Source organism: Lepus europaeus, chromosome 13 (genome assembly GCF_033115175.1).
Source record: "Lepus europaeus isolate LE1 chromosome 13, mLepTim1.pri, whole genome shotgun sequence".
In the NCBI taxonomy this organism is placed as follows: Eukaryota; Metazoa; Chordata; class Mammalia; order Lagomorpha; family Leporidae; genus Lepus; species Lepus europaeus.
Genome location: NC_084839.1, coordinates 91,249,934 through 91,277,126, shown reverse-complemented (window position 1 = coordinate 91,277,126; position 27,193 = coordinate 91,249,934). Strand labels below are relative to the sequence as shown.

At 41.9% G+C, this 27,193-nt stretch overlaps 1 protein-coding gene across 1 annotated transcript in view; it reads right to left on the bottom strand.

The window, feature by feature from the left end:
• The window catches only part of SLC9A4 (solute carrier family 9 member A4), a 62,151-nt gene that overhangs the window by 21,810 nt on the left and 13,148 nt on the right, over positions 1–27,193 (bottom strand). The window contains 4 exon segments of the mRNA XM_062208888.1: positions 2,731–2,817; positions 3,400–3,602; positions 7,447–7,664; positions 9,853–10,112. Coding sequence (XP_062064872.1) covers positions 2,731–2,817; positions 3,400–3,602; positions 7,447–7,664; positions 9,853–10,112 — 768 coding nt within the window.

Sequence of the window (27,193 nt, the reverse complement as noted above, 5' to 3'; positions counted from 1 at the left end):
TTCACATGATTTGCCATGAAAGAAGGGTGCCTGACATTTGCTTTGAGTAATCCTTTTCTAGAATGAGCTAGGAAATTTCCCATTAATGAAATTATATGGATGCAAAGTCTAAGAATTAACTGTCATTGTTTATTTAATTATAAAAAGTATATATCAATATCTAATTTAGATAGCTTGTTAAAATGCAATTCTATAGATACTTTGTTATAATAATAACATATAACAAGCTTTTTCTGTATTTCTTGTTATTTTATCTGATCATTTGTTCTAGGATTTAAAATTTACATACAAGCCCATTATACTAGATATATTTTATTCAAAATCATTTACAAGGATTGAGGGGGAAAACACAATCTTAAAATAATAACAGATTAGTCTCTAAATAAATTAAAATTGAAATAAACATATACTGGCTTTTGATTTTCTTGCAAAATACATTAAAACACTATCATATTTCTTAAATAATTCATTGTCACCAACAATACAGCTTTGGTGATAAAAAGAAAATAAGCTAAAATTAGTGAAATATTAAAGTTTTATAATCTTAGTTACATCATCTAATTTGTCCAAATAATAAATCAAAAAAGACAAAGGTACAGACAAATTTCTACAACCAGGTCAAAGCATTACATATTTTAAAACACTCATTCTTGATCCTAATTTCTCCAAATGGCCTTAGAATATGTTGGCTAAGATTTCCTGAAATTTAAATGATTTAATTCCTCAAGTGTTCTGGGGAGATTGGTGATAAATTTTAGGGTTAATTTATAAAGACTTCATTAGTTTCTCCCATATTGGAATTTTGGACTCTATGGGATAGAATAAAACTTAAATTACATCTGGTCCAATCTAGCTTGAATCTCCTCTCTCCTGCACAGCAATTAGGCCAGTGTTCCTGACCAGACGTAACCACATGGATTTCACCTGCGGATGTGCCAAGCATGAAATGATGACCAGAAGACTCTTTCCTAACTGATCTGAAGGTTCCCTATCTCTTCCATACATTATTTCTCATTTCTGTTCTTTGAGATAATACAGAACAGCATCCCCTCAATGCTGTTTTGGACTTACAGAAAGAGATAGAAACCATGCTCAATATCATATATTCATCTTTGCCAAAGTGGGATGTTTTCACAAAACTTAGGTCACATTTGCCAAAGTAATGACAGCCTTTCCCCTTTCCTGGTAAGACTTCAGAAAGAGCAGAGAGTATTTGTATTCCGTTGAAACAGTGTTGTTAGAAGCAAGTGGGATAATTTTGCATTTTAGTCACTGGGATAGTCTTTTGAGGTGGTTTGATTGACTAGATTGTTCAATAAAATACTAATCCAGATACTGTTGTGAATGTGTTTTGTACACAGTGACCCAGTCTGTCCTCAGTTGCATTTAAGTGAGAGAGCTGGGTCTAGATGTTCTGGGTTGTCTGATTTCACTGGATGAAAGCCCTTAACAGCAGAGCTGAGACTCCCCTGATGAAGAAGAAATTCTATTTTTGATGGTAGCTTTAGCTCATGCTAGGTTGATGGTAGATCCTATGGATTTTGAACTTGCCAGCCAGTCCCCTCAATAGTATAAGCCAATTCCTGACAACAAATTTCTCCATCTATATTTCCTACTGATTCTGCTTCTCTGTTGAACCCTGAGGGAAACTCTCCTGCCTGAAAACAAAAGTAAGGGGCAAAATAAAATAAGACCAATGGACCCCCCAAGATTCTAACAAGCAAGACAAAGTATGATAAATCTACTCAACTCCAAATGCATGACACCTTTCCTAATAAAGGAATCATGACTCAGAGGGTGGGATTGAGAACTCAGAGGGCAGAAGGCAGAATCACAGGGACTATCAACAGCTGTTATCTGCTGACTGTCCGGCCAGTGTAATTTGGGAGCAGACAACTTGCTTTTCAGGTTTCACAGGTTTGCAGATGCAGAGCCCCAGTGGCAGTACATCCAGAGTCTCACTCATCCCTGACTTAAAAGATTAGGATGCTGAGATTTAGGACTTTTGAACTTGTAAGATTTAGATGAGATTTTCAAATTGAGTGGATGCTGAATGGTTGGAGACTTTGAGATACTGGGATAGATGACATGTTTTGATGTGGCGCACTTCCCAAAGTTGTCACATCTTGATGCCTGCAACTATGAACATGTTAGTAAATGTGCAATGGAGAATTAAGATAGCAGATGGATCTACAGTTGCTAAATGGCTGATTTGAAGACAGCGAGAATATTCTGAATTATCCATGAGGGCACAATGTTATCATGAAGATCCTTCAGTGTGGAAGAAGGAGGTAGAAAAGCCTGTCACCTGATGCAGCGTAAGAGTGACCTGAGCAGTCATTGCTGGCTTCCAGGATGTAAGGAGCCACGGGCCAAAGAATGCTGGCAGCCTCTAAAAGCTAGAACAGCAAGAAACAAGTTCTCTCTTAAAGGCTCCAGAAAAAAAATACAGTCCTGAAACATCTTGAGTATATCCCAATGAGATCCATTTCAAACTCCAGAACTACAAGAAAACAAACCTGCATGGTTTTCCACTACTCAGTTTACAGTAGTTTTGTACAGTAGCAACAGGAAGCTGTTCCATTACTTTCTTTACTGGAGCTGAGAAGTTAGAGGCTGTAAGTCTAGGGATATGTAGACTGGTCTCACATCTAGGCTCCTTGTTACCCCCATGGGTGACCAGGGGGAAAAATTCATTGATTTGTTAATTGTGATAAAGAGATGACTTACACGGGTATGCAGCTCTTCATTGATGGACTCTTTTTTATTGGTCTTTCTAACATCCAGGTACCTGACCAGAGGGCCAATGGTGATTCCCTAGAATGTAAATTAAAAACAAAAATAAAGAGTTTAGTTGAGGTGTAGATTGTTAACTATAGAAAGTAAATCTATTATTAAAATGATTAGAACACTCAATTTGCAATCATTTTTTTTTCTACTAGCTTTTGCTGGATAATTGCACCAATGTTTTAGTTTTTAACTGACTCTCTTAAATGCTTTAACAAAAATAGACATCATTGTCTGTATCTTACTACAGGAGTTCAATTTCATCCCTTAAAATAAATAACTTTCATTTGTTCGTTAACAGTTAACTCCAGCTAAAACAAAAACCTGTGCTATCCAGTACTAACTGGGCTCTCATTTGCAGAGGTTCAAGTGCAGTAGCTATCCTGTTACCCAGGAATACTTTGATTTAATGTGTTGAATTAATTGATTAAAAGTCAACATATTTTAAGAGTTCAAGAACGACCATGAACATAATTTAGAGATATTTGAGAACCCAGTTTGGATTGTGCAAAGATCTGAAAATCAGATAAAAGGCCTTTGTTTATATTTTCCTAATTTAGCACATTATTCTGAAGAATCTACTTATTTTAAATATCAAAAAAGTCTACCAACCTGAATGAACACAGTGAAATATATAACTACTAGAGTAGCTGTGACAAACAGTTTCTTCCTAGGAAAAAGAGACAGAGGAAGCAAAAATGCAAGTGAAAAACTTCCAGCTCCTCGAACACCACTGTAGAAAATTATGCACTGGTCCTTGATGGAGAAGGGGAAAGTCCGAAACTTGTTACTGACATAGAAGAGAGCAAACACGCCTAGAAAGGGGGAAATATGTATTAGAGCAGGGGCTCATGCATGATAGAGATACAGTGCTGGTGACCTAAGGGTGCATGTGTGATTCCACCGTACAACCTGATCATCCCTTTCAACCAGAATTCTTTGAAAGCTTTTCCTTTGGGCTAGCTGTGAGACAGTCAATCGTCAAATTAAAAGCCTTCTCCAGTAGCTCAATAGAGCATGCCATGTGATTGCGTGTCTGTGTTTAAAGTAATAACATATTGATTTTTAAATATCAGGTATTTATTTTTTATTCTATTACCATAATTTTCTCTTTTTTAAATCAGTTACAGCAATGCTATTATTTGAGAGATAGAGACATTATTGTTGCATATTGTTATGGGCTACACAAAGGAGATTCATAGTTTAAGTAGGAAGGAAGCCCTCTTGGCGACTGGTCTCTAGAGGGTGAGAGATTTTTCATGGCTGGCTCAGTTCTTCTCAAGTTCTATGGAAACGAGAAAGGAATTTGGCTAGGTGTTCTGGGGGGCTTTTATTGCTAAGTGAGTTTCTCAAGCGCAGCATTGGAGAACTTGTTCAAAACATAGTTTTTCTCTATTCCTCTGAGTCCCCGCCTCAGGTGCCCCGCATGATTTAGCCACCACCAATGCGGTATTTCCTGGGTGGAACGGTCCTTGGACTAAAGATTTCATTTCAATAGAATATAGCTCTCCACCTGCAGCGTACTTCTAATCACACAGGCTACACAGCAACCATCCTTTGATGGACACTGATAGTGAAAAAGAAGACAGGCTGGCGCCACGACTCACTAGGCTAATCCTCTGCCTGCAGCGCCAGCACCCCAGGTTCTAGTCCCGGTCAGGGTGCCGGATTCTATCCCGGTGGCTGCTCCTCTTCCAGTCCAGCTCTCTGCTGTGGCCTGGAAAGGCAGTGGAGGATGGCCCAGGTCCTTGAGCCCTGCACCCGCATGGGAGACCAGGAGGAAGCACCTGGCTCCTGGCTTCAGATCGGCACAGCACGCCGGCCATAGTGGCCACTTGGGGGGTGAACCAATGGAAAAAGGAAGACTTTCCTCTCTGTCTCTCTCTCTCTCTCACTGTCTAACTCTGCCTATCAAAAAAAATTTTTAAAAAAATAAAGAAAAAGAAGACAGCTTACTTTTTTTGTTTTGCTTTATTTGTCCTGCATAAACCAACAATGTGATCCTGGGCAAGGCTCTTAATCATTCCATGTCCTCAGAGTCCTCATCTGCTTAATGGAGATCAGATCTGTGCAGTTGTCCCTTAGCACCTGCAGATTTCGTTCCAGGAGGCCACACAGATACTAAATTCTATGGATGCTCAAGTCCCTTATATAAAATGGTGTAGAATCTGCATATAGCCTATACATATCCTCCTTCCTACATAATTTATTCTTTAAAATAAGATGTGTTTATTTATTTTAAAGGCAGATCTACAGAGGGAGAGAGAGAGAGAGAGAGAGAGAGAGATTTTTCCACATGCTGGTTCATTCCCCAAATGGCTGCAACAACCAGGTCTGGGCCAGGCCGAAGTCAGGAGCCAGGAACTCTATCTGGGTCTCTCAAATCGGTGATAGGGGCCCAAGTACTCAGCTCACAATTTGTTGCCTTCCCAGGGACATTAGTAGTGAGTGGGATCAGAGTGGAGTAGCTAGAACGTGAATCCGGGCTCCTTTAAGGGATGCTGGTGTCAGGAGCAGCAGGTTAACCTCCTCACCAGCACATCAGCCCCTTCCCACACAATTTAAATCATCTTTAGAGGGCTTATAATACTACATACAATATAAACACCATGTAAATAGTTGTTGAAATCTATTATTTAGGGAATAATGAAAAGAAACTAAGTCTTATGAGTGAAATTATTTTTTCAAAGATTTTTCATACATGGTTGTTTGAGGGTGTAGAACTTGCAGATGTGGACAGCTAACTGTATTTACCTCAAAAGGTGGATGAAAGATTAAATAAATGTAATATATGTAAATAACACAAAGCAGGACCTTGTGTGTTATAAGCCATCGTGGGTGTGATTTATTATCAGTGACAGTGAGTCTGGTGGAAGAGAGCAGAGTTCAGGGAAAAACTGAGCCCCGATCCCAGAGTTCAGGGATTCTGAGCCCTGCTCTGGTAGTCACTGAGATGTGTGAGGGCAGTCACTCTCTTGGGGGTTGCTCTACCAATTCCTTCCACTATCGGAGTATGGAGCTGGCTGGATGCTCATTAAGCATCAGCGATGCTCAGGAATCTATTCCTGTCTCATATAAAACCTCTCCTGAATGGCTCATCTTCTTGTAGGCTGAGCTGAAGCTCCATTGTGTTGACATTGGTTCAACTCCTCTGTAGATCTGTCAAATGGTAGAACTTAAATACACCTAAGAAATGTGTCCAGACATATTATTTTGCTACAGGGGAAGATGATTTTGAGCAGTTAAATGTAAGTTCAAATTCAAATAGAAAGTTAGCAGTGATGCCAGGGTTTGATTTGAGATGTTAAACTTCAGTCAGTTTCCTTAATTCTCTTCCCACCATGAATCCAAGAGGCATAAATATGCCATTATTTTACAAGTATTTAAGTATTTCAACATTCTTCTTATTCTTTCTTAGATCCTATAATCCATCCCAAATTAATTTGGGATTGATATGTTTGAGATAAATTTTCAGCTGTTTCTTGAGTATTTCATTTTAAATCATTGGTCAAAGTCACTTTTGTAAAAACTTCAAATATCAGTGAAGGTCATTTTTAAGATATAACTGCTTCTGCTCAGAAAGCAACACATATATTGTAGTACAGTCGCTAACATCTTTATTCACTCCTGGAACATAAATGTGCAAGGTAAACCAGCAGCCACTGGATCTCATTTTTAAAAATTAAGCATATTGGGGCCAGTGTTGTGGTGTACTGGGTTAAGCCACTGCCTACAAAACCAGCATCCCATATAAGCTCCAGTTCAAGTCTCAGTTGCTCCACTTTGGATCCAGCTCCCTGCTAATGCACCTAGGAAAGCAGCAGAAGATGACCCAAGTACTTGGATCCCTGCCAGTCATGTGGGAGACCCAGATGGAGTTCCTAGCTGTTGGCTTTGGTCTAGCCCAGACCCAGCCATTGTAGCCATTTGGGGGAATGAACCAGCAGATGAAAGATCTCTCTGCCTTTTCCTGTCTCTCTGTAACTGTGACTTTCAAATAAATAAATCCTTCCAAAAATTAGCTATATTATGCAGGGGTATGGCTAGTTACACTGTAGTTGTCTTTAGTAACTAACATTATGCTCTTTTGAAAATACAGATTGACTTCCTGGCCCTTTGTTTTCTGGTCAGCACACACTCATGCACTCAACCCTCAAACAAAACCACCTGTGCTATTTAAGGGACTGTTTTCTAACATCCTTGTCTTACAGAAAATACAATTTGTGAGATCTCACTTATCCCTTAACAAAAGTGCCAATGCCCACAGCGTATAATCTATATCTGCTTTAAGGTGCAATAGGGTTCAAACTGGCAAAGAAGTGCCAAACAGGCTATACATAGACGGGGCTATATTTAACTGTGTAGATGTGAAAGTTCTCTCTTCAACTGAAAAACAAAAAAAACAAAATACAAAATATCCCTCGCTCCAGCCTTGCTTCAGTGCAGAACCTTATCAGCCACTAATTACTTGGGGCTGAGGACAGCAGCAAATAGGAGACTTGCCTGGTAATGCCTCATGCCCCACAACCAGTCAAACCAGTTAGCATCAACTCCCTACTTGGGTTTTTCCACTGCTGAAGGTAATAAGAAAACAAACAAAAAAAGAGAAGCCATGCAAGAGCCTTTTTGGGAGGGGGTGGGGGGGTCCTGCTGTCTTACTGATGGCCCGCCAGATCTGGCAGAAGACCAGCGTGAAGCAGATGAAGGCCCAGTTCCACTCGTGGTTCTTCCCAACGGTGGACACGCCCATGAAGATGAAGATGAGGGTCTCGCTGACGCTGCTCAGCATCTTCATGAAATACTTGATGGTCGTGTAGGAAGTCTGGGACACGTTCTCTTCCACGTACTTTTTCATTGTCACGGCGCAGGCTGTGATCCTACACAGGGAACAGAGTGTCAGAACCGACAAGTCACTGCCCCTCCACAAGTGCTCCTCCCCACTGGTGATGCCACAGGGGCAGGATGCCTGCCTTGCTCCAGGCAGCATTCTCCACTGCCCTTCTCTGCTTTCCGACTTCCCACAGATTGTCTTTCTTCCTCTTCTCTCCTCCCAAGAGGTCTCCACATGGGAAAGTTGAGGGTGGAGGGGACGGGGAGTGTGGCACGAGCTTCTCAAAGTAAAATAGTGTGCAACTCAAGCATCAGAAGTGGGGTGCTCCTGGCTCCTCTCCCCCAGGGAGGGCTTTGTGCCCCTCTGATTCATTCCACTGTAGGCTAAATAAACCTGCTTCAGTTGTCTGCACAGTAAGGCCCCATTTCTTCCAACAGAACAAGATTTTTTGCAACTAACTGAGAACAAATTTTTGCATCTCGAATATTTCTGATCTGGAGCTATTTAACAATATAGCCTTGTCTCAGTGCTCTTGATCATTTTTAATATGGGAAAAAGATGGGTGCCTAGAGTTTACACTGCTATATTTAATTGAAATGGGCAGCATATGGATGCTGGTTTGAGACCCGAATGCTCTCTTTCCAATACAGCTCTCTGCTATGGCCTGGGAAAACAGTAGAAGATGGCCCAAGTTCTTGGGCCCTTGCACCCACATGGGAGAACCTGAAGAAGCTCCTGGCTCCTGGCTTTGGATGAGCCCCAGCTCTGGCTACTGCAGCCATTTGGGGAATGAATCAGTGGATGGAGGACCTTTCTCTCTCTCCTCTCTCTCTCTAATTCTGCCTTGCAAATAAATAAATAAATCTTTTTTAAAAATGGGTATTTCTGTACAGTAAATTTGCACATTTCTGCCTGAATAGCTGGATATGAGGACAATGCCAATAGAGAATAAAACATGGCCGATATAAGCCAAACTGAGAAGGCTCATTCCAAGACAAACATTTGAAGAGTACATGGACACAAGGACAAATATCTCAAAGCTATTTTTACTGGGACAAAAAAAGCCTACCTTGGTGGTCATATCCCATGTACATTGTTGCACTCCATCCTAAAGATGCACTGGGACTGTGACATAGTTTAAATGGCACAGAGGACAGCAGAGCCCAGGAATGGCAGTCCTCACAGTGTGCCTCCTTTCAACTTCAGAATTAAATTTTCTAGGGCAAAAGGAACCCCCAAAAGAGCAAAACACAAGCTACTAAAATGAGACTTAACCCTTCAACTTCTTCCAGCTTTTCTCTGCACCAGCTTTTTTTTTTTTTTTTTTTTGACAGCCAGAATTAGACAGTGAGAGAAAGAGACAGAGAGAAAGGTCTTCCTTTTTCCGTTGGTTCACCCCCCAAGGGACTGCTAAGTGGGTGCTACCGCCGGGCTGCACTGATCCAAACCCAGCAGCCAGGTGCTTCTCCTGGTATCCAATGCGGGTGCAGGGCCCAAGCACTTGGGCCATCCTCCATTGCCTTCCCAGGCCACAACAGAGAGCTGAACTGGAAGAGGGGCAACCGGAACAGAATCCAGCACCCCAACCGGGACTAGAACCCGGTGTGCCGGCGCCGCAGGCAGAGAATTAGCCTAGTGAGCCTCGGTGCCGGCCCTCTGCACCAGCATTTCTAAATAGTCTAAATTGATGTTAAAATTGCTATGCTCTGGGCCAATGCCGCGGCTCACTAGGCTAATCCTCCGCCTAGCGGCACTGGCACACCAAGTTCTAGTCCCAGTCGGGGCACCGGATTCTGTCCCGGTTGCCCCTCTTCCAGGCCAGGGAGTACAGTGGAGGATGGCCCAAGTGCTTGGGCCCTGTACCCCATGGGAGACCAGGAGAAGCACCTGGCTCCTGCCAGCCGTGGCGGCCATTGGAGGGTGAACCATTGGCAAAAGGAAGACCTTTCTCTCTGTTTCTCTTTCTCACTGTCCACTCTGCCTGTCAAAAAAAAAAAAAAATTGCTATGCTCTCCTTAGGCAAATCATGAGAAGAAAGCAAAAACAAATGCTGAAGAGAACATTTGTTTAGCAAAGGACCTGAATCAGATTTTACAAAAGTGAAACAAACAATCCTGCACCACCTTTGAGGATGAGCATCAAACATCATGCCATTTCTGGATGCCTGGTTCACATGAGGTGGTCCCAAGTTTTCTTTATGTTACAGTGAGGTTTGATCCACAGTTGGTACTCACGCCAAGATGCCAGAGAGGTAGAGCGTCTCAGCGACCAAGTAAGACAAATAGCTGAACATGAAGACAATCAGTGGTTCAATGGCAGAGATATTCTGAGTGAAACGTGTGATAAATGCAGAAATAAATCCAAAAATGATGCCGAAAAAGACTCCCCCACACCCCACGACAATGAATCGGGCACATCCAGCCAAAATGTCAACAGGTTCTATGTCTTCAAATTTATGCATCTTTGTGAATGCAATTAATATATTGTATAAGACCTAGGCAAAAAGAAAAAAAGAAAAGAAACACTGATTACAAATGAGAAATACTGCACACACGAATTCTCAACTTTGTATCTGGCTAAATAATACAAAATATTCCACAACAAATATTAACACACCTGTCTAGTTTTCATATTGTATTATCAACAGTTTAAATGTGTTCAGTTTCACTGAGTAGATAAGAGGGATACTCAGAGCTTACAATAACTGAGCACATGATAAATGTTTAAAGAGGTGGAATTACTAATTATCTGATTCGATCATTATGCATTGTATATATGTGTGAATTACACCATTGAACAGATTGATATCAACAAATACTGTGTCAACTAAAATAGTAATAATAATTTTAAAACTTTGGGAAGGCATTTGTCCTAGTGGTTAGCATTTCTGTATCCCATAGCAGAGTCCCTGGGTTCAATATCTACCTCCAGTTTCTGTCTCCGGTTTCCTTCTAATGCAGACCCTAGGAGGCAGTGATGATGGCTCAAGTAATTGAGTTTCGGTTATTCTCATGTGAGATCTGCATTGAGTTCCTAGCTCTGCCCTGGCTCACCTCCAACCTTTATGGTCTTTTGGGAAGTGAACAACAGAATCCCTTTAAGCATTTCCTTTAAATATATTTTTTGTTTATTTGAAATGCAGAAAGTCAGAGAAAGATACACAGACAGACAGACAGACAGAGGTTGCCCTATCAAAGCTGGGAGCCAGGAACTCAATCCAAGTCTCCCGCATGAGTGGCAGAGACCCAGCTTCTTTTTTCTTTTTCTTTTTTACAGGCAGAGTGGATAGTGAAAGAGAGAGACAGAGAGAAAGGTCTTCCTTTTGCCGTTGGTTCACCTTCCAATGGCCGCTGCGGCCGGTGCATCTCACTGATCCGAAGGCAGGAGCCAGGTGCTTCTCCTGGTCTCCCATGCGGGTGCAGGGCCCAAGGACTTGGGCCATCCTCCACTGCACTCCCTGGCCACAGCAGAGAGCTGGCCTGGAAGAGGGGCAACCGGGACAGAATCCGGTGCCCCAACCGGGACTAGAACCCGGTGTGCCGGCGCCACTAGGCGGAGGATTAGCCTGTTAAGCCACGGCGCTGGCCTGAGACCCAGCTTCTTGAGCCACTACTTGATGCCTCCCGTGGCATACATTAGCAGGAAGCTGAAATGGAAAACAGAGATAGGTCTTGACTCAGGCGCTCTGATAGGGAATGTGGGCCTCCCAAGTGGCAGCTGAACGGCTGCACCAATGCCTGCCCCAGCATCTCTCTTTTAAAATGAACACCAGGTTAAATTCCCTCGATAGAGGGTGTGAAAGGGACGTTGCAGGAGAAAGAGGGTTCTGATAATCTCCCGGGACCTTTCGGGAATAGTCAGTCCGGGGAGTGTGAGGACTTGCACTGGAGTCTGTCAGAGCCACAGGTGTGCTGAAGTGATCCCTGTGCACCTGGAAACAACCTGTTAGCCTCTGAAGAAAGAGGACCCACCACTGCCCCCAGGCAGCATGTCTGAGGCCCAGGGGTCAAACTGAGCAACCCCCCTTCCATCTGCAAGCCACAACCCCCCAATCCCACACTGTCTGTTCATCTAAAGGCCTCTGCCCTCTCCCAAGCCCAGGCTCCCACTGCACCACAGTGGTCTGCTGTGTTGTGGATGGCTTGCACAGCAACTCCGGATCAGCTGCCATCTGGCTGCCCAGCCAACTACTCGTGGCTGAATCACACCTTTCTCAGTGAAATCTGAACCCCCTCCAAGTCTACCCTTCTTTGAGTGCCCTCCCTCCCTCTGCCCTAGGGACCATAAAGACTTCCCTTCTATCTACCCACTGTACTTTTTTCTAGTTAGTACATTTTACATGACAAATCTTCTGTGTGACCCATCCTATGATTTCCCTTTCTGGATGAAACCCAGCCTGCTGTACTCTCCCCATACAGTGGATCCCTGGCTTCTGATGGCCCCACCTATCGTTTTTCCTCTTTGCCATGGTTCTGACAGCAATACACATTCAGTAGAGACCACAATAGCAGGGCTGAATTTGGGTGCCCCCAGCCGAGTGCTAGGCAAGCCAATCCTCTCTCATGTTGGCAGACGGCGGTGGCTCCATGATCGCGAGGGGAAGCCACCAACACCTATGTCATTGATCCAAAATGTCCTGCAGGTTACAGGTATTCAATGCATTCCCCACTTTGGATGTTTTCAAATGATAATGAGTCTTTGGGGACTTAACCCCATGGTAAGTGCAGGAGCATCTGTATCTCACTGAATTCCCCCAAACAACTGTACTGTTCAATGTTTGTTTTAAAGTGCAGGGATCTGCTTCTCACCATTTCCTATCACTCCACAGCCTGTAACTTAGATCTGGGCTCTGCAAACTGGCTGCAGACACACGGGGAATAAGATATAAAACAGACGAAGCAAGATTGCTGCAGCAGGGGAAGACTTTGCAGAATGTAGGATCCTGTGAGCTTTGTTGACCTTTGCCGGGGAAAACGGAAAGACTAGAGCAGGGCACAGAGGCCACATGTCAGAAAAACAGAGTCAGGGGTCCTTTATCCCATGTGCTGTGGAGCCACAGAGGGTTCACTGTGCACTCTGCACAGCACACTGGATGTCCACTCCATTCATCCTCTGACCACCTTCATCTGCTTTCTGCAGCCATCACATATACCATGGGTAATTTGGGAACAACATGAGTTTATTTGGCTCAAGTTTTAAAGTGCAGGAGGCCCAAGAGCATGACACTGGAATCTGCTGAAGTCATTTGTTTAGGCTGAGTCATAATACGATGGAAGGGTAAGTGAGGTTTGCCCAAGACAGGGAGGGCAAAAGGTGCTGAACTTACAAAGAACCCAACTGCAAGGGAATGAACCCACTCCCACGACAATGTCATTCATCCTTTAGGCAGAGCCCTCATAACCTCACCACCTCTCAAAGGCCCCCACTGAACTGTCCCAATGACAGTCGAATGGCATGTGGCTTGTGGAGGGGTTGGTCAGACCACAGCACTCAACCTTCACACGCTCTCTTGCAGAATCTCCCACAGTGCACGCTGTCAGGCTTCCCAAGGCCTGAGCCTACTGCTCCACCAAGATCTCTCCATTCCCATCCTTCCTTTCTGAGACAGCCAGAGTCACCTTTGTTCTTCAGTGTGGCCTGACAGCTTGTGGATTCTGACTCTGCTTCGGGCATGCGCTAACCCCTTGGTCATGGTCTCAACCTGCAGACAGCTGTGGCCTTTGCTCCCCTAGTCCATGTCACACACCTCCACCTAAGGTTCCATCCTGAAGTTCCAGAGGCACATGGATTTTTTGGAGGACACTGTTCTACTCAGTACAGCTTTCAAACCAAAATGGCCATATAATAAAATTAATTTATTTATAAACTTTACTAATAACTATCTTAAAGCACAAGTAATTTCAGTTTAAATTTACAAGATCCTGAACTATGGTCATGCCCCAAACAGTTCCATTAAGTTTCTCGAACCGGTGCTTTGAGTATGGGTGAATGCCTACTTTTTACTATAACAAGCAGCAACTGAGCCCACAATGTTGCCTAGGTGAAGAAATGTGGACAGACTGCTATGAAGAGACTTGTTTCTTTTCCCTGAAGACAAGTTTTGGTGCACTTTCTGGGAGAAGAAGAAGAAACTAGGCAAGATGAAGAAAAAAACAGAAAGTTTGGTACAAATTGGCCAGAGGAATACATGCACACTTGCATGCAAACACACACACACACACACACACCATGAACATTGTGAATTTCTGAAAATAAAACAGCAATTACTTTAAAAAGGAAAGGTGTGCATAAATCTGAAATTCAATTTGCTTAACAAGAGTTAAGCACAGAGGCTCCTCAGTGAGCTTGATAAACTCTCTGAGAAATTAAAAAAGATGGTCCTACAAGGTATCTCCCTATCACCTGGACTCAGTCTGCACTGTGGCCCAAGGGCTCTCCCATCACTCCTGGCTCCCATTCCATTTTCTCACATAGATGATTCCCTTAATAAATCTCTTGTACACATGTTGTTTTCTGGGTATTTGATCCATGAATTACCTGGACAATATCTGTGTACTACGCACATTTCCACAAGGAAATCTCAGCTGAAGATTTGCATTTGTGAAATGTATTTGGGACTTTTGGTTCCAAAATGAATCCAAAAGAAGCTTAGCGGTCATATCCTGACTCAGTGAGTTTTATTCAGCCCAATTTCACTTTTGGCTTGACCTCAGAGGAAGCTCCATCTGGATTCTAGAAGCCTGGAGTACTGCACCTGTGGAGTGGAGCTGACATTTGAAGGCATGAAGCCAAGATGAGGAGCCAGAAAAGAAGGTCTGAGTGTGGTTCAGTGGGAACTGGGAGGTCATTTGACTCCCAAACCCAGAGCAAACTAAGGGAATACGATTGGGACTCAATTATTTGAATATTGTTACCATGAGCTAAAACCATTTTACATAGCTCACCAAATTATAAGTAACTACCCAGTCCATTCCAATGGCCCAGGAGAGTCAAACAGACAAACCTGGTCCCTGGACACCTGTGTGTCCTGCTAGGAGAGGGCCATGGCAGCTTCATGAGCTAACAAAACCCCTGTAATTAAGACTGCACTTACAGACACGATCTGTAGAGCTACACGACAAACAATTCTTAGCTTTCAAATTACCAGGCTCTGGGGTATCATTTCAGTTTCAAAATAGTTTTCTCTTGATTCATTTCAAATCTTAATAATCTGCGTCTATTTTTCATTTATTCAAAGAAAAAAAATTCAAGCAAAGCCAAATCTCACACATGGGGACGGCACTAAGGAGAACAAGGGTACATTTCTCTTCCATTGTGGTTTCAGTGTTGTGTCATTACGGTACCTCTAAGAAGCCGTCCAGGCTTCCAAGACTGTATTAATGGCAACTCCCCGTGAACATTTGGGAAGACTTCTAACACAGAAACTCACATGATGACTGCAAATACCATCCCACCAACCAGACTCAACAGAGCTGGAGAGCCCATTCCAATGTTATTATTTTTATCAAGAAATAATTGACACATGATAAATTCATCTAAAATGAATGCATTTGGGGACAGGAGTTTAGACTAACAGTTAAGACACCCTCATTCCATATTGAAGTAGTTGGGTTTGATTTCTTGCTCTGGCTCCTGAGTCCAGTTTTCTAGCAATGCAGACACCAGGAGGCAGCAGGGATGGCTTCAGTAGTGAGTTCCTGCCACCTCCATAGGAGGCCTGGATTGTATTCCTGGTTCCTGGGGTCAGCTCCAGGCCAGCCTTGGTTCTTGCAGGCATTTTGGGAGTGATGATTTCTCTCTCTCTCTCTCTCTCTCTCTCTCTCTCTCTCTCATTGTCTCTCTCTTTTTCTCTTTATTTCCTCTGCCTCTCAAATAAATAATAAATAAATAAAATCAAAAAATTTTGCTCATTGTTTACACTTATAAAAGCACCATTATAGTCAACATATAGAACAATTTCATGAGCCTACAAAGTGCTCTTATCCTCCCTTATAGACCAATCTTCCCTCTCACCAGGGCACCAGTAAACTTCTGATCTATTAATCTTACTCTAGATCAATTTGTATTTTATTTATTTATTTTATTTATAAAAAGGAAACAAATTTCATGTATTTCATATACAGAGTTTTAAAGGCCTAATGATACTTCTCATCCTGTCTCTCCCTCTCCTACCCTCCCTCCTTCTTTTCTTATTTTTCTTGTAACTTTTACAATGACATACTTTCAAGTTTCTTTATAATCACAAGCTTACTTTCTACATGTGTTGCAAGTTATAAAGTATCAATTCTTTTGCTCCTGGCTTCTTTAACTTAGTATAGTGTTCTCAGGGGTGGCCCATGTTGTTGTATGTATAGCTGTTCCTTCCTTTTTATTGGTGAGTAGCACTGCACTCTGGATATAACACATTTTGTTCATCCATTCACATGTTGATAGATATCTGTCTCCTCTCACCCCCAGTTTTTGGCTATTTGATTATGCTGCTATGGGCACTCATGCACAATTCCTTCGTTTAAACCTAGGTTCTCATTTCGTCTTCAGTATACATTACCCTTATAAGTGGAATAACTACGTAGTATGAGTCACCTATAAAAAATAATAATAATGAAATCCTGTCTTTTGCAATGAAATGGATGCAACTGGAATCCATTATACTTAGTGAAATAAGCCAGTCCCCAAAAGACAGATATCATATGTTCTCCATGATCAGGGTAACTAATAGAGTACCTAAAATGTAATGTATAGGAGTGAAATGAACATTTTGAGATCTGATGATCATTTACAGCTGTTGTCTCTTCTGTTTAGGAAGAGTATTTTTGCACTTCATACTATTTGTTGAACTCTTTTACTTACTATAGGGTTAACTTTACTATCATTAAGTAAACTGAAACTAGATCTCAGTAAAAATTAAGAGTGGGAATGGGAGAAGGAGGAGGAAGAAGTGTTGGAGCATAGGTGGTAGGGAGGGAAGTATGATTATGCTCCTAAATCTGTGTATATGAAATACATGAAACTTGTATAACTTAAATAAAATTAAAAAAAGAAACTGCCTATTTTCCAAAGTCATCATATCATTTAACATTCTCACCAGACATGTGTGAGATTTCTAGTTTCTCCATTACTTACCAACAGTTGATATTGCCAGCCCTTTAATTCTAGTCATTGTAATGGGAGTCTATGACATTTCATTCTGATGTTATTTGCATTTCCTGATTATTAATAACATTGAACATTTTCCCATGTGCTTACTGACCACTAGTATATCATCTTTATCATGTATCTGCTCAAATCACTTACTTTTTTTTTTTTTTTTTTACTTTTTGACAGGCAGAGTGGACAGTGATGAGAGAGACAGAGAGAAAGGTCTTCCTTTGCCGTTGGTTTACTCTCCAATGGCTGCCGCGGCCGGTGCACTGCGGCCGGCGCACCGCGCTGATCCGAAGACAGGAGCCAGGTACTTCTCCAGGTCTCCCATGGGGTGCAGGGCCCAAGGACTTGGGCCATCGTCCACTGCACTCCTGGGCCATAGTACAGAGCTGGCCTGGAAGAGGGGTAGCCAGAACAGAATCCGCGCCCTGACTGGGACTAGAAACCGGGGTGCCGGCGCCACTAGGCGGAGGATTAGCCTATTGAGCCACGGTGCCGGCTTTTTTTTATTTTTTAACTTTTATTTAATGAATATAAATTTCCAATGTACAGCTTATGGATTACAATGGCTTCCCCCTCCCATAACTTCCCTCCCACATGCAAAAATCCCCTCTCCCGCTCCCTCTCCCCTTCCATTCTCATCAAGATTCATTTTCAATTCTCTTTATATACAGAAGATCAATTTAGTATATATTAAGTAAAGCTTTCAACGGTTTGCACCCACATAGAAACACAAAGTGAAACATACTGTTTGAGTACTAGTTATAGCATTAAATCACAATGTATAGCACATTAAGGACAGAGATCCCACATGAGGAGCAAGTGCACAGTGGCTTCTGTTGTTGACCCAACAAATTGACACTCTAGTTTATGGCGCCAGTAACCATCCTAGGCTGTCGTCATGAGTTGCCAAGGCTATGAAAGCCTTCCAAGTTCGCCGACTCTGATCATATTTAGACAAGGTCATAAAAGACAGAGTGAGGATAGTAACCAATGATCCTAAGAGTGGCATTAACCAGGTCTGAACAATTATACAGCATTAAGTGGGGAAGAGGACCATCAGTACACACAGGTTGGGAGTAGAGCCATTGGTGGGAGTGGGTTATGATTACAAAGGAATGAGGCCCAAGTGCGCTAGACAGGGTCTAGAACAAAGGACAGAGTCATTATTAGAGGAGCTAAGAAAGGTGCTGTCTAAGCTACAATTAAGTTTTCTGATTGAGAGGCAGATAGAACCTGACAGAAGGGGCTTGATAATAATCTGTTGGGCTTTAGGCCTTGTAAGTGAAGAGGCCCAGACCTATCTATCTCTTCACATGGGGTACAACCTAAGGGAGGTGTGAACCTCCTGGGGGAAGGCACCCTATTGACTTTCATTACTTGGCTGGCCTGGGAGGTGAGCTGGCCAGGTAAAGGCAGGTGGCATCTCTAACGGAAATTTACAGTTCTGCCTTCAATGTTGCTGACCCTACTTGGCCGTCCCGTCAGCTGCAGTGGTCACTGTGGAAGTTGGGCTGAGTGAAGGGCTTTTCAGCTTAGAGCCAATAAGATATGTGGCTCTCTCTTGTTGGTTGATGAGTTTATAATTTTAAACATGGCGACTTAAAGTCTTTTGTCATCCATAGTTATATATGATGTGCTGCTCATAAAACTAAAGCGTTATTGGCTCTGTGTTTAGCTGTCCTCCTATAGGTTCCTATGGACTTTTTCCAGCCACTTCTATTGTATTCAGTACTTTGGGATGGCTCTGTAAACAGATGAAGCCAATAATGTATTAACAGTACCAACTGAGAGAAAGTATGGTTAACTGAGGTTACTAAAAACAAAAAGCAATTCAAATCAATTGGCAATCTACAAAAAGAGTTAAAGATTTTAAAAGCTATTATTAAAATTGCTATATTGGTCTATTATGCTATGTTATATGTGTGCACATATTGTATGTCCACATGGGAAAATTTTATTAAGAGTTTTATTTTAAATGGCTTATAGAAAAGATTGTCCATAAATTTAAGCTGCTAAAATCAATCAAAGATACATTTTAATTTGTGTGACCTGAATCTGTGTATCATATGTTTTAAACGTGTTGGTAGAAAGAAACTAAAAACATTTTAGATGGTTGTGCTTAAGTTTACTGGTTAAACAAACTACACCATGTTAGATATTTAAGAGGTGTTTCCAAATACATGATTCTTAAAATTTATAGAAGGCATTGGACCTTCTGGTAAATGTTTTCTTAAGTTGTTATCTAATGGTTGAAACGGTTTGCTAAGTATTCATGTGATATTGCTATTGTCAGCAAGCGATCTAGGACTTGCTCCCTCATTTCTCTACTCTAAGCCCAACTTGTTCTTTCATTTCTCTATTCTCTTCAAGGTAGGAAACTAATTCTATTATAAAGGAATCTGTAGGATGCACAATTTAATCTTTAGACCTTATAAAAGAGATGGCTAACATTTTTCTGTAATAGCATAGCCAAAATAAGAACTTAAATAATAATCTCATAGCTAGATTTACTTCGCCATCAGCGAAGTATACAGTAAGTAGAAAAAAACCTCCGTTTCAGACCAAAGGGAAAGAAAGTTTTAAAGTGAGAATAGAATATTCCTCATGGGCATTGTCTTCCTTAGAAAAACTACTACAGAACATGCCTGTGACTATAGACTTGTAGTTCAGGCCACCGAAGATTAGAGATGGGACTTGGGCACTCCCTTGACTTGCATCCTCTGGTCTGCTTTAACACAAACCAGGAGGAAAAGAAAGCTAGGCATCAGAAGCAATGGGTGGCAGGCCTATTAATGGCTGATCTGTACAGTGATCTGCCCTCAAGGAGACCCAACAGGCCAGTCCACTGCAGTGGCTTTCAATGTGGTAAGCCTGGGCTTCAGCAGAAGTCAGCTTGTGAAGAGCCCTGGCAGCTCGGGCAAGAGTTGGATCACTGGAAATGGACCTGCCCTGGAGTCGAAGGATGCCCAGGTCAGAGCCACAGATCTTATTGGCTCTAAGCTGAAAAGCCCTTCACTCAGCCCAACTTCCAAAGGGACCACTGCAGCTGAGGGGATGGCCAAGTAGGGTCAGCAACATTGAAGGCAGAACTGTAAATTTCCGTTAGAGATGCCCCCTGCCTTTACCTGGCCGGCTCTCCTCCCAGGCCAGCCAAGTAATGAAAGTCAACAGAGTGCCTTCCCCCAGGAGGTTCACACCTCCCTTAGGATATACCCCATGTGAAGAGATAGATAGGTCTGGGCCTCTTCACTTACAAGGCCTAAAGCCCAACAGATTATTATCAAGCCCCTTCTGTCAGGTTCTATCTGCCTCTCAATCAGAAAACTTAATTGTAGCTTAGACAGCACCTTTCTTAGCTCCTCTAATAATGACTCTGTCCTTTGTTCTAGACCCTGTCTAGCGCACTTGGGCCTCATTCCTTCGTAATCATAACCTCTACTCTACCACCAATGGCTCTACTCCCAACCTGTGTGTACTGATGGTTCTCTTCCCCACTTAATGCTGTATAATTGTTCAAACCTGGTAAGTGCCACTCTTAGGATCATTGGTTACTATCCTCACTCTGTCTTTTATGACCTTGTCTAAATATGATCAGAGTCGATAAACTTGGAAGGCTTCCATAGCCTTAGCAACTCATGACGACAGCCTAGGATGGTTACTGGCGCCATAAACTAGAGTGTCAATTTGTTGGGTCAACAACAGAAGCCACTGTGCACTTGCTCCTCATGTGGGATCTCTGTCCTTAATGTGCTGTACATTGTGATTTAATGCTATAACTAGTACTCAAACAGTATGTTTCACTTTGTGTTTCTATGTAGGTGCAAACTGTTGAAATCTTTATACTAAATTGATCTTCTGTATATAAAGAAAATTGAAAATGAATCTTGATGCAAATGGAAGGGGAGAGGGAGCGGGAGAGGGGAGGGTTGTGGGTGGGAGGGAAGTTATGGGAGGGGGAAGCCATTGTAATCCATAAGCTGTACACTGGAAATTTATATTCATTAAATAAAAGTTAAAAAAAAAAAAGATCTGTGGCTCTGACCTGGGCATCCTTCGACTCCAGGGCAGGTCCATTTCCAGTGATCCAACTCTTGCCCGAGCTGCCAGGGCTCTTTCACAAGCTGACTTCTGCTGAAGCCCAGGCTTACCACATTGAAAGCCACTGCAGTGGACTGGCCTGTTGGGTCTCCTTGAGGGCAGATCACTGTACAGATCAGCCATTAATAGGCCTGCCACCCATTGCTTCTGATGCCTAGCTTTCTTTTCCTCCTGGTTTGTGTTAAAGCAGACCAGAGGATGCAAGTCAAGGGAGTGCCCAAGTCCCATCTCTAATCTTCGGTGACCTAAACTATAAGTCTATAGTCACAGGCATGTTCTGTAGTAGTTTTTCTAAGGTAGACAATGCCCATGAGGAATATTCTATTCTCACTTTAAAACTTTCTTTCCCTTTGATCTGAAAGGGAGGTTTTTCTACTTACTGTTTACTTCACTGATGGCGAAGTAAATCTAGCTATGAAATTATAATTTAAGCTCTTATTTTGGCTATGCTATTACAGAAAAATGTTAGCCATCTCTTTTATAAGGTCTAAAGATTAAATTGTGCATCCTACAGATTCCTTTATAATAGAATTAGTTTCCTACCTTGAAGAGAATAGAGAAATGAAAGAACAAGTTGGGCTTAGAATAGAGAAATGAGGGAGCAAGTCCTAGATCGCTTGCTGACAATAGCAATATCACATGAATACTTAGCAAACCGTTTCAACCATTAGATAACAACTTAAGAAAACATTTACCAGAAGGTCCAATGCCTTCTATAAATTTTAAGAATCATGTATTTGGAAACACCTCTTAAATATCTAACATGGTGTAGTTTGTTTAACCAGTAAACTTAAGCACAACCATCTAAAATGTTTTTAGTTTCTTTCTACCAACACGTTTAAAACATATGATACACAGATTCAGGTCACACAAATTAAAATGTATCTTTGATTAATTTTAGCAGCTTAAATTTATGGACAATCTTATCTATAAGCCAATTAAAATAAAACTCTTAATAAAATTTTCCCATGTGGACATACAATATGTGCACACATATAACATAGCATAATAGACCAATATAGCAATTTTAATAATAGCTTTTAAAATCTTTAACTCTTTTTGTAGATTGCCAATTGATTTGAATTGCTTTTTGTTTTTAGTAACCTCAGTTAACCATACTTTCTCTCAGTTGGTACTGTTAATACATTATTGGCTTCATCTGTTTACAGAGCCATCCCAAAGTACTGAATACAATAGAAGTGGCTGGAAAAAGTCCATAGGAACCTATAGGAGGACAGCTAAACACAGAACCAACAACGCTTTAGTTTTATGAGCAGCAAATCATATATAACTGTGGATGACAAAAGCCTTTAAGTTGCCATGTTTAAAATTATAAACTCATCAACCAACAAGAGGCACTTTCTTACTTCACAGTATTTTTGAAAGCACCTGTAGGATTTTACAAGTATTTAACCCTTTAGGCCTCTGGGGTTTTCTCATTTAAGATAACTCTCATGTCTAGTAACACAAGATCATTAGACTTTTTAATTCTCAAACATTTGTATCAATAGCATTTTCTATTATAGAAACTTAAATTTTAGTACCACGTCACATTTTGACAGTACTTCTAATATAATCCAAATAGCCTGATTAGTTGGTGTCACTATAAGATGAGAGACATAGGTCCTTCAAATTTTTCTTTTGGGCCTAAATTGGAAAAACCAAAGTCCAAGATTTACTGGAAATTTTAGAGTCCAGATTGTTTGAAACTTTGATTTTTTGAATGCCTATCAAGAATGCCAAGAAGGCTCAAAGTCCAAAATATCTGGTTGAAATAAGATTCCTTAAAATCATGACATAATATAGACCAAATTTGATCATTGTTACAAGGTGATTATTCAAATCTTTGAAAATAAGCACATTTTTAAATAACCCATAGCTCTTAATAAAAATTCAGCTGTTTTTGAACAATTAAAATTTAACAGACATCAAGAGAACATAATAGATTACTTTAACACATTGCTTTAACAGAGCATCAGAGTTTAATTCTATGTCAAAGAGAAATTGAGCTTCCAGTGATCTTTTGCTGTGAGGTTTCCTTCCTTTACCTTCTTTCATATTGATGACCATGTTTCTGTCTTTCGTGTGTAACACATCTTTAAGCATCTTTTGCAGGGCAGGATGAGTGGCAACAAATTCTTTCAATTTCTGTTTGTTATGGAAAGTCTTTATTTCACCTTCATTCACAAATGAGAGCTTTGCAGGATATAATATTCTGGGCTGGCAGTTTTTCTCCCTTAGTACCTGGGCTATGTCTTGCCATTTCCTTCTAGCTTGTAGGGTTTCTGATGAGAAGTCTGCTGTGAGTCTAATTGGAGATCCTCTAAGAGTAATCTGGCGTTTCTCTCTTGCACATTTTAGAATCTTTTCTTTATGTTTCACTGTGGTGAGTTTGATACAACGTGTCCTGGTGAGGATCTCTTTTGGTCATGTTTACTAGGGGTTCTATGAGCTTCCTGTACTAGGATGTCTCTGTCCTTCTCCAAACCCGGGAACTTCTCTGCAAATATCTCACTAAAAAGGCCTTCTAATCCTTTTTTCCTCTCCATGCCTTCAGGAACTCCTAGAACCCGAATATTGGGTTTTTTAATAGTATCCTGTAGATTCCCGACAATATTTTTTAGATTTCTAATTTCCTCTTCTTTTCTTTGGTTTGACTCTATACTTTCCTGTGCTCTGTCTTCTAAGTCTGATATTCTCTCTTATGCTTCACCCATTCTGTTTTTAAGGCTCTGTAATGTGTTTGTCATTTGATCTATTGAATTCTTCAAAATTCATTATGATTTCTCGTCACTATCACAGTTTCTTGTTCTACTAGTTGTTTCATTTCATTTTGATTCCTCCTTAATATTTCATTTTCACGAGAGAGATTTTCTATCTTGTCTATTAAGGATTTCTGTAGTTCAAGATTTGTTTTTGAGAACTTCTTAATGTTCTTATCAATTTTTTGAGATCCGCTTCTTGCATTTCTTCTATCTCATCATCTTCATAATCTTGAATTGGGGTGTCTTTTTCAATTGGGGGCATCATAGTGCCTTCCTTGTTCTTGTTACCTCGGTTTTTGCGTTTGTTGTTTGGCATATTGGAGATATTCTTTGGTTTTTTCACTGTGGTGTTTTTTCTTGTTATACTATGAGTCTAGATTAAGTGGGCTGTCTGCTTTTGATGGAACCTTAGAGGCTTGAGATGGGTGTGGCCTGAGGGCTGTTTGGTTCCTCAGGGTTGAGGGTGTGCCAAAGGTGACACTCCCAGGTTAGGCGGGGTAAATCTCTGTTTCTTTCTTTTTTTTTTTTTTTTTGATTCAAAAGTGATGTAATTCCGCACAGCTGAATGGAATTGGAGGTAGTTAGCAGGCAAATGATATACCCACAGGAGCCAGAGATTGGAAGCTCTTTCCCAAGGACCACACAGGGAATCTGTGCTGCCCTTAGTGTGGGCTCCAATTCTCCTGCAGTCTCCCATTGGGTTGCCAAGTTAGATCCTAATCTCCTGTTATTTCACCCCTCCCCCCAGAGTCAGGTTTTTCTGCTAGGCTCAGGGCCGGTGCAGACCTGAGGTCACCCTGCTTATGACGTATGTCCAAAATGGCGCCTGCTGTTTGTCTTGCTTGCCTTTGAGAGGTGAGCAGAGAGAGAGAAACTCGTGTCCGTATCGGTCACTTTTCTCTCTCTCTCTCTCTCTCTCTCTCTCTCTCTTCTAGTTAGCCTGGTGAACTTTTCCCCACGGAGTTTCAAGCCTTGTTCCCTCTACTCTCCTCTTTCTGCTTTCCCACTGGTGTCTCGGGCTATGGAGGTTCGGCTCACCTCGCGTTCCAGCACTGGTGTGTTGAGTCTGCTGCTGGTGTCCTGAACTTGGGCTCCTACGCTCTCCACACAGGTTCACTGTGAATCACTAGTTCCGGAAGAGTTTCCTCTGCTGTTTCTTCCCCTACTCTTCCTTGAACCTGCAGTATCTCCACTTTTATTAAACTGTCTCTCCCCGGACTATCAATGTGCTCCCTTCCTATTCCACCATCTTGCTGCTCTCCCACTTACCTTTTTAAATTAAATTGCTTATACTGTTTTATTGAGTTGTGCAACTGTGTGTATATTCTCTATGTAAGGTTCCAATGAGATACATGCATAGCGAATTGTTGCTCTCATGTAGCTTTCCTTTTTCTTTACTTAACTGTGCAGTTTGAAGAGTAAAATTTTTTCTTTTGATAAAATCCAATTTATTTCTTTTTTTCCTTTGTGCTTCTGTCCTTTGATTACCCCTAAAATCTTGAAGATATTATTACTATGTTGTGTTCCAGGAGATTTATACTTTCAGTTTTTACATTTAGTCTATGATATGTTTTGTGTTGATTTTTAAATGTGGTTTGAGATTAGGGGTAATTTTCATTTTTTTCCTTGTGAATATACAGTCATTTCAGTACTAATCTTTGAAAGACCTTCCTCTTGCCTTGAGTTAACTCTTTCTTGGCCAAAATTCAATTGAACATATAAATCTATTTCTAGATTCTCTAGTCTATTCTTTAACCAATATTTTGTTTTTTTGTGGCATTGTTGTAACATTATAGTAAATCTTCAAATGAGTTTAGATTTGTTCTGTTTTTTTTTTTTTAAATTGCTTCATATATTTTAGGTCATTTGAATTTCCAAACAGATGTTAGAATCAGTTTTGTTAATTTCTGTTCAAAAAAGTTTACTGTGGGGGCCAGCACTGTGGCTTAGTGGGCTAAGCCACTGCTGGTGGTGCCAGTATCCCATGTGGTTGCCAGTTCATGTGCTGGCTGCTCCTCTTCCAATCCAGCTCTCTGCTATGGCCTGGGAAAGCAGTAGAAGATGGCCCAAGTGTTTGGGCCCCTGCACCCACGTGGGAGACCTGGAAGAATCTCCTGGCTCTTGACTTTGGATCAGCCCAGTTCTGGTTGTTGCAGCCATTTGGGGAGTGAACCAGCAGATGGAAGGCCTATCTCTCTCTCTCTCTCTCTCTTTTTCTTTCTCTCTCCCTCTCCCTCTCTCTGTCTATAACTCTGCCTCTCAAATAAATAAATCTTTTTATGAAGAGTTTACTGTGGAGTAGCTGCAGTTCAAGAAGCTGGCAGATCCTAACACTCCTCCATCAGTACAAATCTTATCCCTTCCTCACTCCTCAGGCCACCTAGGAGCAAGCAACCACAGTAGATTTAATTGAATTGAAGAAGAGCTGGTGATGTGTTTCTTGTGAGAAGCAGGTTGTTAGAGCTCAGTAGAAAGAGAAGTGTCTCACAGAAAGTGGGATTTCAGAAAAAAAATTTTTTTGATGGATGAATGGATAGGAGGAGAGAGACAGATGACTGGATGCCGCCGATGATTGAATCTTGCCTTTACATAGAGCGGGTGGAGTCCATGCCTCCCAGTTCTCTCCTATGGTGTTAGATTATCGTTCACTGCCAGGATCCTGCTGCTGTTTGGCCCCTGAAGGGGCATGTGCTGGAAGCCTCGTCCTCAGAGTGCCATTGCTGAGAGATGGTAGAACCATGACGACTGGGGCCTTGGGGAAGGTGCTAGGCCATGGGGGCAGTGCCTGTGGAAGGGACTGATGCGTTTCTCTCAGGAGCATTTTCTCCTCCTTCCTGGGAGGACTCAAGAGCAGGTTGCTACAAGAGAAGCCAGATCCTCCCTTGACTCTGTCTGGCTTCCTCACTCCTCCTTTCGGCCCCTGGCAGGCTACCACTCTGGTTCTCAGCTCTGTTGTGACGGGCCCAGGCTTTGCCAGACAGCATCAAACCTTTCATACATTCTGTCCCCAAACTGTGAGTCCAATAAATTTACTTTCTTCTAAGGTACCCAGATGCAGATATTGGGTTAAAACATAGAATGGACCAAGACACTCAAGGAGCAAAGCTAATCCGGGGTGGTAGGGAGTGAAATATGGATTACCACAGCCTGGAGGCAGAGGCAGAATCTTTCTCCCCAGGCATCGCTGGATATGGAGCTGCAGATCTGCCTGTGCAACAGGTTCTGCAGAGTGTCCTCTATTTATTGCTCATTTAGGGATCCTAAGGGCAGCTAGGGAGAAGTGCATGCTGTCCAAAGGGGCGTTGTTTTGTTTTATTTATTTATTTTTTCTTTTTTCTTTTTTTTTTTTTTTTGGACAGGCAAAGTTAGACAGTGAGAGAGAGAGAGAGAGACAGAGAGAAAGGTCTTCCTTCCATTGGTTCACCCCCCCAAAATGGCCACCATGGCCAGCGTGCTGCGCTGATCCGAAGCCAGGAGCCAGGTGCTTCCTCCTGGTCTCCCATGCAGGTGCAGGGCCCAAGCACTTGGGCCATCCTCCACTGCACTCCTGGGCCACAGCAGAGAG